Source organism: Heloderma suspectum, chromosome 3, assembly GCF_057233095.1.
Source record: "Heloderma suspectum isolate Gila_16-S chromosome 3, 16-S_ref, whole genome shotgun sequence".
NCBI classification, from domain to species: domain Eukaryota; kingdom Metazoa; phylum Chordata; class Lepidosauria; order Squamata; family Helodermatidae; genus Heloderma; species Heloderma suspectum.
Genome location: NC_139460.1, coordinates 26,395,794 through 26,410,870, shown reverse-complemented (window position 1 = coordinate 26,410,870; position 15,077 = coordinate 26,395,794). Strand labels below are relative to the sequence as shown.

General features: G+C 42.5%; 1 protein-coding gene across 1 annotated transcript; it reads left to right on the top strand.

Moving 5' to 3' along the window:
- Positions 1-2,109: 2,109 nt before the first annotated feature.
- On the top strand, positions 2,110-10,182 carry LOC146349444 (macrophage metalloelastase-like). Its single transcript, XM_084841623.1, has 6 exons — positions 2,110-2,273; positions 3,992-4,215; positions 4,309-4,454; positions 6,027-6,152; positions 7,403-7,564; positions 9,457-10,182. The coding sequence occupies exons 1-6, from the start codon at positions 2,166-2,168 to the stop codon at positions 9,468-9,470; spliced, it is 780 nt and encodes a 259-aa protein (XP_084697749.1). The 5' UTR covers positions 2,110-2,165; the 3' UTR covers positions 9,471-10,182.
- Positions 10,183-15,077: the final 4,895 nt, after the last annotated feature.

Sequence of the window (15,077 nt, the reverse complement as noted above, 5' to 3'; positions counted from 1 at the left end):
ATTGTTATCTTTTCAGTGCCAGGTTAAAACAGCCCTCTTCTCTCAGGCATTTAGCAGCATATAATAAGTTTTTAATCAGATTCTAGATTGTCTTTGGTTAATGGTTTAAAAGAGTTTTTAAATACACGTTGTCTCTGTGTGTGCTGTCTGGTTATATTTTTTTTATGTAAATGGTTTTGTACTTTGCATAATGTATTTTCAAGGTTTGTGGTCTTTGTGAACTGTGCTTCAGCTATGAGGCGGTATAGAAATATAATAAATGAAATGAGTGAATGAAATGAATAAAAAATTAAAGATAGCCTTTCCATCTAATGAATATGAGCTTTTAGCTTATCACACTGTAAACCATCTTATACTTCCTCTGGTATCTCAAAAAAGGCACCTATAATGAGGATTTGGTAACATACAGGCAGGGCCGGTCCTACCATTAGGAACAGCAAAGCAGGTGCCTCAGGCAGCAGATGCAAAGCAATGGCAAGGTATTAGAGGACACACCTGTATGTACCACACAGCCCACCCTGATCCTCCTAAGCTAGCCTGCTGCCCTCAGGTACAGCAGAGGATGCCACCCTGTTGCCAGTTCTGAAACAGGATCCAACTGCCAGTCCAGTTGGCTTCTGTATGTGGAATGGGGAGGGAGCATCTTATCCTTTGCCTCAGGCAGAAAAATGTCTTGGCCCAACCCTCCATACAGGTCATTTAAATTTAATCACTTCATCAGTTCATCATTTAACTGGTTGACAATCCTGCTTCTGATGTACCATTGTTGCCAATTTCCCACTTCCCTGGGCGGTACAACATCTCAAGGACAGCATGATTTGGGTTTTATTTCTTTTGGCTGAGAGACCACTAAGGTGTCTTTGCAATGTTTATTGTATTTATAAACATACAGGTAGAACATAGTTGGGGACAAAGAGAAGGTGTTTCTACCAGGTAACAAGTCCACTACCATACATCAGGTCTCCAGAAAGACATCCTGCACTCCCGTGGTGCTTTCAGTCTTTAGCTAACTCCTTACAGACTCTCCAAATATGTTAGGGATGGAGGAGGAATTCATTCATATTTTAATGCAAATTGACCTAATTCCACACTTTCAAACCAATACATGACTGAAACAAAGTTATCTTTTGAAATTCGCACTTCTGAGAATTTTGTAATGGAGTTTTCTGATCAAAAAAATGTGAACAAAGATGTGTATATCAGTGGAACTTGAATATAAAAAATACATATGTCGTTGGAAAGCCAATGTGGCATAGTGGTTAGAGTGCTGGAATGGGACTCAGGAGACCTGGGTTCAAGTCCCCACTCAGCCATGAAGCTCACTGAGTGTCTTTGGGCCATTCACTGACTTGCAGTCTAACCGATCTCACAGAGTTGATGTGAGGATAAAAACAGAAAGGAGGAGGATTATGTAAGCTGCCTTGAGTTCCTTGCAGGAAAAAAGGTGGGATATAAATATAATAATAGTATAAATAAATAAATAAATAAATAAATATTCAAAAATGCATGATATTAGGAAAATTGCTGGCAAAATGTGTATATTAGGCAAAGTTGCATACAAAAACGCATGTATTAGGAGAAATGTGATGAACTGAACTTACAACTGGAAAAATGAGAAACTGAGAGAAACTGAGATGGATTCTCTCTCTCTCTCTCTCTCTCTCACACACACACACACATACACACACACACACACACACACCTCTTTCATCAGCTGAGAGAGTCCCCTTCCACAAGCTGTGATGGGAATCTCATTCAGACACAATGGAAACATTACCAATTGTATCTCACCCACTCGCTGATGTTTCTTCTGTGAGAACGAATCCCCCTACCAAGGGAATTGACCACAACTCAATTTAAGGAAGTCAACTTCTCTATATTCTGCAGCTTTAGCAGATGATTATAAAAGGAATGATGTAGCCCACTTCCTATGCCAAAATGGCATGAGTAAATCATTTTCAAAAGGCTGATGTTTTTCACACATTGCAGAATTATACTACTTAGAATATTACACAAACTCACAAAACCACAGACAGTGTGACAAAATGAGTCATTAGGGGGCTACCACTAGATGCCTCTATATAAATTCGCTCTCTTTGGTTGGTAGATATCGAAGGGCAAAGAACACTTTCTCTTTTAACACAGAGCTGTCAGTAAGGTCCATTATGAAGTTCATCCTGATCTGCGCTGCATTTTTTCTTCCTTACTGCTTTGCCATCCCAGTAGCTCCCAATCTTGCAGCATCAAGTATCAGGGACTTCAAGTTTCTCGAGGTATGAACCATTAAAACTTTTATCACTTGTACTGTACAGTGCGTAAGGACTGTACTGCTGTTATTCTTTAGTTGACATTTTATATTTAATCATGTAATTATTTGTTATGTTTCTATGTAGGAAGGATGTAAATTTTGTAGACAGCCTGAGGTGCATTAGTTCTGTGTCTTCACCCTGCCTTTCTTCTTACCAGTTGAATAAATAATTACTAAGGGAACAATGGTATGCATGTTTAGACAGAAAAAAGTCCTACAACTCCCAGCAGGAGTTGTAGGACGTTTTTCTGTCCAAACATGCATGCGATTGAGCCCTCAATAAATAATTCCATCACGTGGAGACAGAGCAGATGTGAGCAGTGTCTATATTCATATGTCCATATTAATACAATTCCTTTATCAAGCCAACCACAAGGTCACAAAAATGTGCAAGCTTTTGAGATCTCCAGATCTCTTCATCAGGTAAGATACTATAAAAAGCAGATTGTAGGGGAGAGAAAGGGCAAAAAAGCAGATGATGTGGAAGTCATGACGTCTGCATGATCAGATGGAATGCGGAAGCAGGATGCTGAATGCAGATTTCCTATGCCAGACAGAAGTAGCTAGGTGGTGGACTTCATGGCTCACCACTGGGAATATAATGGACTACACACATTGGATCAGAGCAGCCTTCCCCTACCTAGTGTTCTCCAGAAGTGGTAGACTACAACCCACATCATCCCCAGCCATTCTGGTTGTTCTCACTGAGGGTGATGGGAGTTGTACTCCATCGCATTTGGAAGGCACCAAGTTGGGATTAGGACTTGTGAGTGCCAGGTTCAATTACCTGCAGTGGAGGCTGGTGGCTCCAATTTTGGTCAGGCAGTAAATCCATTCTGGGTTTCAGTCAGAACCAGCCAAACCTTTAAAGGGGCTATCTAAGGTGCTGAAACCTATCCCCGAAATGGGTTCAGCACCTTGGAGTTCTGGCTGATTCTGACTGAAACCCAGAGTGGATTCTCAGCCCCACCGAAACTGGACCCACCATCGCCACTCAGCAATGACATTGATTTGGTCACCTTGAACCAGTCACTCTCCCACAGTCTATGGGGCTGTTGTGAAGACAAAATGGGGATAGGGGTGGGGATAACCATGCATATATAATTATAAATATTATAAATAATAAAAATAAATAACAATATATATCTGAGACCACCACCACCCATCAGTAAAAAAAAAAATTATTACAGGCAGTCGTGGTGTAGTGGTGAGAGTGTTGGACTGGGACTCGGGAGAGCCGGGTTCTAGTCCCCATTCAGCCATGAAGGTCACTGAGTGACTTTGGGCCCAGTCACTGACTGTCAGCCTAACCCACCTCACAGGGTTGTTGTAAGGATAAAAACAGAGAGGAGGGGGACCATGTAAACTGTCTTAGGTGCCTTGCAAGAGGAAAAAAGGCAAGATATAAATGTAATAATATTATTATTTTTATTAATAATAATAAATGTAATAATAATAATATTTTTATAAGATTTATATACCACTCTACATCGAACAGGATTCCAGAGCAGTGAAGAATAACAGAAAGAAATCACAATCAAAATACAACATTAACATATTTAAGATCAGATTCTAACCATAAAACCATGGCTGGTCAATCAGGGAAAGCTTGTTTAATGTCCCTTGCAAAGTAAAACAAGTGCAATAAGGACTGTGAAGTTACTGTTTTCTTTCCCGGCCCAGGTTTATCTCGATAAATTCTTCCCAACATTTCATAAAGCAGCCGGTCATAGCCTGGAAAAACGACTGGAAGAAATGCAGAAATTCTTCCATTTGACTGTCACGGGAAAAATGGATGAAGAAACAATGGCAGTAATGAAGCAGCCACGCTGTGGAGTCCCAGATGTCTCAGAAAACCACAAAGCTGCAGTAGTATCAAGGTGGAGGAAAAATACGCTGACTTACAGGTTAGTTATATTTCAGCTTGCTTGCTTTCTATTGAAATATCAGAAGTGCTGTTTCCTGATTATTAATATCTTATTTTTCTCTGTCGCTCGAAGGATTAATAACTACACCCCTGATATGCATAGAGCCAAAGTGGATCAGGTGATAGCAAAGGCATTCAAAGTATGGAGTGATGTGACCCCACTGCAGTTCACAAGAATTTCAACACCTGCTGATATTGAAATTTTTTTTGCATATGGTGGTAAGGCTCACTATATTTATTATTTAGCTCCCAAAAACCAACACCATGCTTTTTTTTTTTACACTGAGAGAGAATGTGCCCTTTTCTGAGACGTTACCCATCGCACAATTGTCTCTGAGCTAAGTATGTAATAAAAATGATTGGCACACTTTCACCACTTACAGTCTAAGTAGACTTCTTTGTACTTAAATAGGGCCCAAGATAATTGGCTGCCTGAGTAGAGCTAGGGATGTCGGAGAAATCTGCAATGGAATCAAATGAGTTTGGATTTCTATGAATCTGACCTGCAGATTCCACAGCGGACTGGCTTTTCCCAAGTCACACAGATTCTGCAGACTTGCGGACTGGTGTTTCGGTTGTTGTTGGGTTGTTGTTGTTTTTGCTTTCTGGAATTTTACACAAATTTAGTCATAGAAAATTACATAAAATGAAAAAAGCACCAGCTAAAAATGGACATTTCCCCCACAGGCTAAAGCAAGAAAATGCACATTTGCGGGGGATCTGCACATTTTCACAAATATGAATTTGCACAAATTCAGGAAATTGGGAAAAAAATCTGATTCTGTCAATGAGTGGACGATGGAACCAAAGGGCCAGACAATCCACAAAACACAGATGGAACAGATTTTACAAAATCTGTACCTCACTACGTACAGCCCAAATGGCACCCGCTCCCCTGCTAGGGCCAACACTTTAATAAGTCCATAACTGTCCACTAATCCCAATAAATTGGATATTACGCGATGCACTGCTGGTGGTGCTGCTGCTGTGTGCATGTGTGTGTACACACTTAGAAAGGCACACATAATACACACACACTATATAACTGCCTATGTCTTTGGACTCTCCTTGGGGGCGTGATGATCGGGACTTTCATGATGAGCGCCTGTACTTCAAAATTTATCACGACACTGCTGCTCCACATCCTTCCCTCCATTTCCATCACACATCCTTCAGTATTACCGAAACGTTCCCAATTATTTGGAAATATGAATTGTGAAAGCTTGCTAAATTATGCACTTCTACCAGAGGCTGCCTGTGGCTTTATTGCTGCCACCACTATTACCACTGACGTGTACCCTTTGTACATGCAGCACCATTAGGCAGAGTGAGGTGGTTGCCTCAGGCAACAGAGGGTGGATGTGTGGCAGGGGGGAGCAGTGGCAATTCCACACACACTCACACATCTTCCTCCTGAGCTCCCTGGCTATTCCACACTGTTGAAGGACAGAGTTGTGTGCACCATGTGACTTGCCTTGTACCCACAAAGCTGGTCTGCTGACCTCTGACAATATCCTCCGCTGTGATGGAGGATATCATCCTACCGCCAGTGTAGAAGTACAATTCAACTGGCAGTCCTGTGTGCTTCCACATGTGAAGGTACAGGTGCCATTCTGTCCTTTGCCTCAGGCAGCAAATTGGGCCAGCCTTGCATATGTAACCATTGGACAGTAAAGTACTCAGGGTGAATGAGGCCACATGAACAGGCTGAAAATGTAAAGATATTGCACCTAATGTAACTGCAGGGTTTTGTACTGAAAATAACTATATTTCACTGAATTGCAAATTTAGCCCATGGTGACTCTAGCCCTTTTGATGGAAGAGGAGGAACTTTGGCTCACGCTTATTTTCCTGGATCAGGCATAGGGGGAGATGCTCATTTTGATGAAAGTGAACGCTGGTCAGAATACAACAGAGGTGAGCCATTCCTTAAGAATATTTTTGTTTGTTTGTTGATTGACTGATTGATTGATTTCTAGTATTTATGTCCCATCTTGCAATACACAGTACAACCAAGGCAATCTACAAGCCATGAACAATAATTAACCATAAAATAACAACTATAACGACAACAACACAGTTATGGCAAAATATTGAAAGCAGCAATCAACAATAAAAGAGTTTGCAATCCTGTATACCATGTATGGGCAATGTCCAGTCTACAGCCAAGATATGGCCCATGGGAATTTCCCAGCTGGCCTGCCAGCTTCTTTCCCTGGCCCCACCCTTTCTCCCTTGCCGGGAAAATCTCTTATCTCTGATCAGCAGCTGAATATGCAGGTTGGACTCGATGGTCTTATAGGCCCCTTCCACCCTACTATTCTATGATTCTATGATCGGGGAGGGGGACAGGACTGTGAAGGAATCCGCTGAGTGATTCAGTCCTGCAGACTCCTGAGTAGACATGCAAAGTCTTGGTATTTGGGATGCTATTTGAAAGTACTGCTGAGTGATTCAGTCCTACTTACTTCTGAGTAGACATCCAGAGGTTAGTTCCGCTTACTTCTAAGTTGGCGGAAAATCAGTAAGAATCATATTTTGGCCCTGCTCATTCTGCCTTTTGCCCTGCCCGCAAATGGAATGCAGCCCCCAAGGCCTCTCCCAGATTGGAATTTGGCCATTCCACTGAAAAAGGTTGCCTATCCCTGCTACATATACTTATCACAGAGTAAGTCCCATTGAATTCCATGAAATATATGTATCTCAGTCCCAACATAAAAGACAGAAGAGCACTTCACCAAGGAGTTCGTCTGTTCCAAGGGAAACCTAGCACAACCTGTCCCAGTTCTCCTCCCATCTACACTGAATATGCAGGTCAATCTAGGCTGTGCCCAGTAGTCCCAGTCCACATGAAGGAAAGCTGTGATCTTGTCATGAAAAGCTCCCTTTCACATTGTGACTGTTTCCTGTATGCCAGATTTGGATGGTACAGTGTGTAGCAAGTGCTGTGCACAGGAAATGATGACAGCCCAAATGGACATGGACTTGGGACTTTACTTCAGGGGTAGAATACACATTTTTTCATGGATAAAGTCCCAGGGTAAACATCTGAATCTTCAGGGAAAGCATTTCAGATGGCAGAGCTGGGAATGGATTTACAGTACCTTTTACGTTATATTCTTAACATTTATCTGATTCTCTCCTTTTTTTATTCTTCTGTATTTTAGAGGTCAACCTCTTCCTTGTTGCTGCACATGAACTTGGCCACTCCTTGGGACTGCAGCATTCAAATGTCCGTGGGGCTCTGATGTTCCCTACCTATTCTTACCAGAACCCAAATAACTTCAGGCTCCCATATGATGATAGGCAAAGGATTCAGAGATTATACGGTAATTTCAATGTGAAGTGTCTGTTTCCCATGATTAAATACATTTTTGTTGGGCTCCAGCCCCACAAAAAACAAGTTAATTCACCCCAACATAGCAAAGGAGATGTATGTGCATCCAGATGGTGCTGCATATGGATCTTCTCTTTGGTTCACAGAAATGACTGCATCGACTAGGTAAGAGATGGACAGTATTGTTGGCTCTGATGGTGCTTATCACCTGTTGTGAAATGAGTAGGGATGTACGGACTGTGTAAAATCTGCTCTGTCTATGTTTCACGGATTGCCAGGCACCTTTTGTTCCATCATCCGCTCACAGACAGATGCAATTTTTTTTCATCATGCAGAAAAATATGCAAATAATTAGATAAGAGGTTTTGTAACAATTTACATAATTTACCTTAGTACGTAACATTTAGCATATTGTCCCCCATTTCATTCAACTTTTCCTCAACAGAAACTTGCGTATTTTCCTACGAGTAAATATGTATAAATTTTGGGAAAGTAAAAAATAAATAAATCCAAAAGTCCATGGACTCCACGTGGCCAGGTGCACCTGCATCCTCTGCAGGGTCGCTCTGCAGAGGATTCCACAGGTCGGATTCTTGGAAATTCACGTTCATTTTAGTCCATCTCAATTTTCTCCAGCATCCCTAGAAATGAGTGCCGACAATGAGCTAAGGGTGGAGCTATCATCGCATGCAGCATTCGCCACAGAGTCATTGGTACAAAACAAGGGCTACAAAAATAGGAGCAATATCCCCTGCTCCAGCAGAATGTTTCTGATTTGGGTCCTGATATGCGGTGGGTTGGGGTTGGATGGATCTGAAATTAATAGACTTTGTAGTGGAACTGAGGATCGGGGAAAGGATAGGAAGGGCAGTGTAACTCAGTGGTCATGCATGCCTTCTGTGTAGAAAGTCCCAGGGTCAGTCTCCAGTTGAAAGGAGCAGGTAGGAGGTGTTGAGAAAGACCCTGTGCTTGAGGCCCTGGAGAGCCACTGAGTAGTAGATAATACCAGGCTGGACTAGATGGACAAAGAGGTGACCTGGTATAAGACAGCCTCCTATGTTGGCACAGAGCTTTGGAGGATTGCTTGGACAGGAGGTTGCTTGAGAAGTGTACAGCTCCATAGCCAATCACAGCACTTGGCATCCCATGGATCAAACTGCACAGTGGGAGGCCAGCAATCTAAAATGCACTTTTGGCCACTTCGGGTAGGCTACCTATGACTCTCCTGAAACCTTTGGAGGTTTATTCAGTGATGCCACCCAGATTTTCCCTGGCTGTCTCAGTCGTAACTCCCTTTCCTCCTTCCCTGGCTCCTGCAGCCACACACGGCCAATCACAATCTTGTGAAATAATCACACTGGTTTTTAAAATTAAACTGAATATTCAAGGAGTAAGTTAGCGGGTGAGTAAGGATGGTAAGCTGAACTAACGAAGAGTCTTGTGGCACCTTAATGACTAATACATTTATTATGGCTTAAGCCTTCACAGCACAGCTGGTGTCCAGGGTCGGCATGGTTTGGCCAGACTATAAAAATGCAGGTACCCATCTGCATTACTTTAATTTGGCTCTTACATGGAAATACTAGCAGAATTAATCTTTCACTCAGAGAACCCTATGCAATATTTCATATATTCATGGAATCCATGGAATTCACTGCCACAAAATGTGGTAAATGGCCACTGGCTGAGATCAGGTCCAGTGTCAAGGGTAGGTGTCATGGGGCAACTGCCGAGGGCCCACACCCCAGCAGGGGCCCACTGACAAGAGCCCCCTGGAGTAGCTCCTCCTCTTCACCACTGCAGCTGCTTGTTCATCTGCCTCTTGTTCTGGTGATTATTTATTTGTTTCCTCTCCTAAACAATATCCCTATCTTTCTTCCACAGGAGGTAGGAAATGAACCCTTCAAAGAACCTCATCGTGTATTTCCACGACATCAAGTATTTATATATTGTGCTGGTCACAGTTACTTTAGAGGGGCGAAATATCCTTTTTAATAATAAGGCAAAGTGTCATAAATTATTTTTGTAAACTGCTTTGGTTGGTTTCAGAAAGGTGGTATAGAAATACAATAAAAATCAATAAATCCAAGTTATTTTTTACTTATGTAGTAATTATTATGGAAGCACCTACCTCACCCTTCAGATATGTTTGCAAGGCGGCTTACGATACAAAACAATAACATTCAATATAAACCGTGATTATAAATAAAACCAGAAGCCCCCAGATTAAGAAAAGGCCAGTGAATGGTCCTTGCCACCACTACCACCTGAGCTTCCCCAGTTAGCAGTGACTCTGGGAGCACTCCTGGGCTGCACACTTGGTCCTTCAGGGAGAGTGCCATCCCATCCAAGACCAGATGTATTCCTCTATTTAGCTTGGTTCATTTCCCTGCCCACAGGACCTCCAACTTGTCTGGATTAAGTTTCAGCTTCTTTGCCTTTTCCATCCCCAAACCACCCCCAGGCACTGGTTGTTTCCCTTCTCTTATATATTTGTAATATACTTGGCCATGCTTGGAATTTGCTGTGTCTGAAAGCCAGATTTATTGCTGGTATTGAGTATTTCCTCCATTGTACCTGTTCATATATTTAAATAAATTCTTTTACCTCAGTCCAGCAAGAAGATCCACACTTCACATATTGATACGTGTCTTCAGTCTGGCTACACTGCTAAGACAACCCAGCAAACATTTACTAGGTCTAATGTTACAGCATGGCCCATGATTACTTTGGTAGTTTATAGATGTCATATATTCTGTTTGATAAACTATGGCCATCTCATTTCATTATATTACAGTTGTCCATCATTAAACATAGACATATATCTTGATCTATCTTAACTACATTCAGGGATACCCATTGAACCTCATCTTCTGATTAAAGACAAAAAGAAATTACTGATTCATTTTATATCGGATATATTCACCCGCGATTCTAAGGTCACATGGATTGTCATTTCAATTTGGTGTCTTTTTCACTCAATTAAACAGGCATGTAGTGAATTTAATGACACTTCATTCTGATCTATAGTCACCCAGGGTCTATTTTTATTATTTTCCATCCAAGAAAACATCAACATGTCTACTTCTCTAGTCTATCTGTTTGCCACAATCAAAAGACAGATTATATAACCATCAGGGGTACCACTGTACAAAGTGAGTAAGCTTATAGAGAGAGGTTATAGTCTGAGCATCAGGGCTGAGAATAAACACTCTGGGTAGTGCAAGCAATGCCTGAGGCAAAGCAGAAATATCTTCATCCTTTCACCATGGTTTCCTGAATAAACCCTGAAGTGTTAGTTTGCTCTAGCAGAACGATAGGCAGCCTGCAAGATCTCATATCAAATATGAAATATGAAATAAGAGTTCAAGTCAGCTTCACCTGAGGTCAAGGAAATGAGTTCATATGTATGTGTTAATAGCTAATGAAAAACAAATATAGATACAGTCTGTGCTAGTTGCAGACAAGAAGAGTAAGGCAAGAACCTTTATTATTTCTACTTATTTTTCAGTGCTTACACACCACCTTGGCTTAATCGTGATTCCCCCTTCCCAGGGAACTGCCATTCTTTGAAGAGAAGAGTGGTGTTCACTCTCTTTAACAGAGGATTCGTAGTATCCTCACCAATGTACAGTCTCCAGAAGTCTTTGGGGAAAGCCAATGAAGTAAAAATGGTATAACATCAAGGGACGTGTGAAATATGCCTTTAATGCTTTTTCATCTTAACCACAATATATCACATAAAATATCACTGCAGACATTTGCTGAAAAGAGAGTAGAAAAGCAGTGGTTTTTCCTTTTTCTTTTAAAGATAGGAAATGAAGACCACAGAAATTGTCACCCCTAGACTGAAAATTTGCCCTTCTCAATGATATAATTAAATTAATCATAGGTGATATTGCATTTTTATTGGATATTAGTATTTTATTTGTAAGCAGCCTTGAGACCATTTGGGAAAAGTTGAGATATGTAAAAATTAATGATTAATAATTAATTAATGATTATTCATTCCATGGGTTCTATCTAGAGTTGTCCCTCCACAAAAAGAAGGGATCCATCCGTTGGTGGAGGGAACTGGGAACCAGCAGAGCCTCCCCACTAGAGGAAAGGGGCAGGGTGCCAATTTTCAGTAATTCCTCCTTTTCCAGCACCACCTCATACACTGTTCTGGAGGGTCCCCCAACTCTCCAAAGTAGATTTTCAGGAGCATAGTAGGCTGCGGGGGGGGGGGTGTACATGAAAATCGCTGTCCCCTTCCCATTTGTGGAGTTCCAGTCCACACAACTCTGCTTTCAACCCCATATTTATGCAGGGTGAACTGCTGCTTCCCAGAGTTTATACACACAGTGAAAGACACACACACAAGTATGTTGATAGTATATATGAAAACCTACACATAGCTTCCCACTCTAATTCCCACAATGAAGTGCTTTGCATAAATGAAACATGTCTTTGAAGTGGCCATAAGCACTCCATCTTTGGAAGGAAAAGCAAGAATAATTCATCATTGTGTTTCTGTAATGGATTTGTACAGATATTTAAAGGTATTCAACAGCATAAAAATCTATGAATAAAATAGCACAATCATCAATAATTCAAAGTGTAATCATTAATATTTAATTCTCCAAAAATGGATGAAGTTGAATAGTACATTGTTATTCCTTTTTGAAGTAACTTAATCATTGGAACTTCCTCATGACGGAGGGATTTTCCAAGCTCTCTCATACATTCTAACAGGCCATGAATAGATAAAATAGTCTGGTTGTCGCAAGATCGTTCAAAGATTGTTTCTGCTTTATAAACAATTGCCATTTGGCTTTATCTAAATTATGAGCATACCCTGAGTCAGGGTGGGTCTGAAGATGATCAAACAAACCCCTAACCTGAATCATTTCTGTAACCATCCTGAGCCTTCAACTGTTTAAGATGTGAGGTCTATCATTCACTCTATAGAACCTGCAACGTTGGACCAACTTTTAGTATTTTACTGTGTGGCTCCAGGCAATTCAGCTACAGTTAGTCATGTTAAAGCCCCTTGAAATCAATGGGAGAAGTAAGTTAGCCACTGGTAACTGAAGCCTCGTTACTTGAGCATGAATAACTTTAGTAGCATTCAGATCCATTAGGTCCATGTTTCTTCTCTCAGGGCTCCTTCACACTGAGCTTTTATCCTGTGATTGATAGTGCTCCTTCATGGAAGTGTGCGGGCTCTTTACATGACGCCATGACCCTGCTGTGACCCTCCAGGGTGCCTCCTGCATGGAGGGAGCAAGCCTATGGCCACTAGTCAGTGGCTAGACAGCCATAGGATACGTCGCTTTCCAGGAACTGACCTTCCCCCCCTCCCGTGCTGCCTCACAGGCAGCTTGGAACGGTCTTGTGCGCTGCACTCGGAAGAGAAGCACGGAGCAGCGAAAACGGGGCGTTCCGAGGGGCGTTCCAGGGTGAGGAAGGTAGAAATGCCGGTACGACACAACCTCTGTGTCATCCGGCAGCCGCCTCCCCTGCTCCACCTTCCCGCAGCTAGACAGATGAAATCAGCTGTCTAGCCACCAAATAGTTGCGAGTTTGAAAGCGGCCGCCTATCCCCACAGGATTGCGCCCTTAATGCCCTTTGTTCCATTTTTAAATAGATCACAGATAATGAGCTATCAAATTACTCTGTTGTGTTCTGCTTCAGTTTCCTCCGTGAAAAGAGTTAAAGCAGCAAGAAGAGGAGTGAGATCAAAGAAAGATAATGGAAGACTCCGATATGGGGAGAAGGAGGGGGAAGGGGAGGGGGGAAGGAAGCGCGTGTAAAGGGAGTCAGTTGTGATCCTGCATTTTAAACGGACGCAGAAAGCCTCGTTTTAAATGCAGGATTTTAGGCTGCTGTAGAGATGCCCTCAGTCAGGGCCAGCCTAAGACATTTCTCTGCCAGAGGCGAAGGACAAAGGCGTTCATGAGGAACAGCTGGGAGGGTGCCAGTGCTGTCCTCCAGCATCTGCCGCCTGTGGCAGTCACCTCGCTCTGCCTAACGTAGCACCAGCCCCGCTCTCAGTCTTTTCCCCTCCTTCTCTTACACTGTCTTTCTCTTCTTCTTCCCCTCCCTCTCTTCCCAATAGCGAAAAAGACATCCCAAAAGACCCTTAAAAGTTCTTCTTTAGCCCTGTTCAGACATTAGGCCTGGACAGGGTATATAAATAGGTGTAAGGGGCACAGGTGATCTGCGCTAGCCATGCTCCCTCAGTCTGCGACCTCCCCATGCTGCAGTGGGGACTGAAAGGGGTTTCTACCCCTATTGATTTAACATGAGCATCACCCCCTCTACAATCTGGAACCCTGATAAAGCAGGTCTGTGATCACACTGAGAGTTCTATTCATGTTCAAGAGAATGCGATTATTTATTTATTTATTTATTTATTACATTTCTATACCGTCCAATAGCGGAAGCTCTCTGGGCAGTTCACAGAATAAAACTTAAAGCCATAAAATACAATAATATAGTAAAACTTAATTTTGAAACAGAATAAAACCAAAGTAAAAACCGGGGTAAAAGCCAGCAACAGTGCAAAAACCTAAGAACGTCCTAAGGCAATTTTTTTAAAGCCTTGGAAAATAAAAAGACCACAACATAGGCACCAGGTGACCCTCTCTAGGGAGGGCATTTCACAAACAGGGTGTCACCACTGAAAAGGCCCTCTCCTTAGTAGCCACCCACCTCCCCTCTTTTGGCAGAAATATCCAGAGAAGGGCCTCTGAAGATGATCTTAGGGTCCAGGCAGGCATATTTGGAAGGAGGCAATTCTTCAGGTAACCTGGCAGTACCTCCTTTCAGACCTTGCCACTCAACCCAGCAAAGACAGGAACAGGGAGGGCAGGGCTGGGGGTCTTGGGGGTGGGGCCAGTGTGCATGAGCCCATGCCCCTGATATGCATTTGTACAAGCTGTTTGGGCGTAACGCCTGAACACGGCTTTTCTCTCATGATTCTAGCACTGGGGGTTATCCCGTAATATTGACTGGCAGTAGATTCAGGACAGGCAACAGTATCTGACAGCTTTAACCCTTTCATTGGAGTGGTCCCCTAGAACAAAGCAATAGCCTCAGGTCCTCTTTGGAAAAAGTTTGGAGGGGGTCTTTATGGAGGGTGCACTGAGGGTGAACCAGATACAAAAGGAGCATAATAATATAAAGCAATTAGCAAATTCCATTGTGTGTGTTGCACCAAAAGTGGGAGATGGCTTCAGCCCATTTCAGCTTCTTCTCCTCGCACACACTACACTGTAATGTGCCCTGAGAGGAAGCATATGACACGATGATTTCAGCCAGTCCATTGCAGCTTGCCAAGAGCTTAACAGACCAGGCAGTGGATCCTCAGGCAGGATCCTTTCCACAGAAATATTTTACAATGTGTGCCACTTTGCACAGTTCCATCGCACAGCCCACCTTGTGAATGAGTCACCCCCTTGGCAACACTCTACCTACGCAGCTGTCTACACAGAAGAGAATGGCACAATGAGTCCTC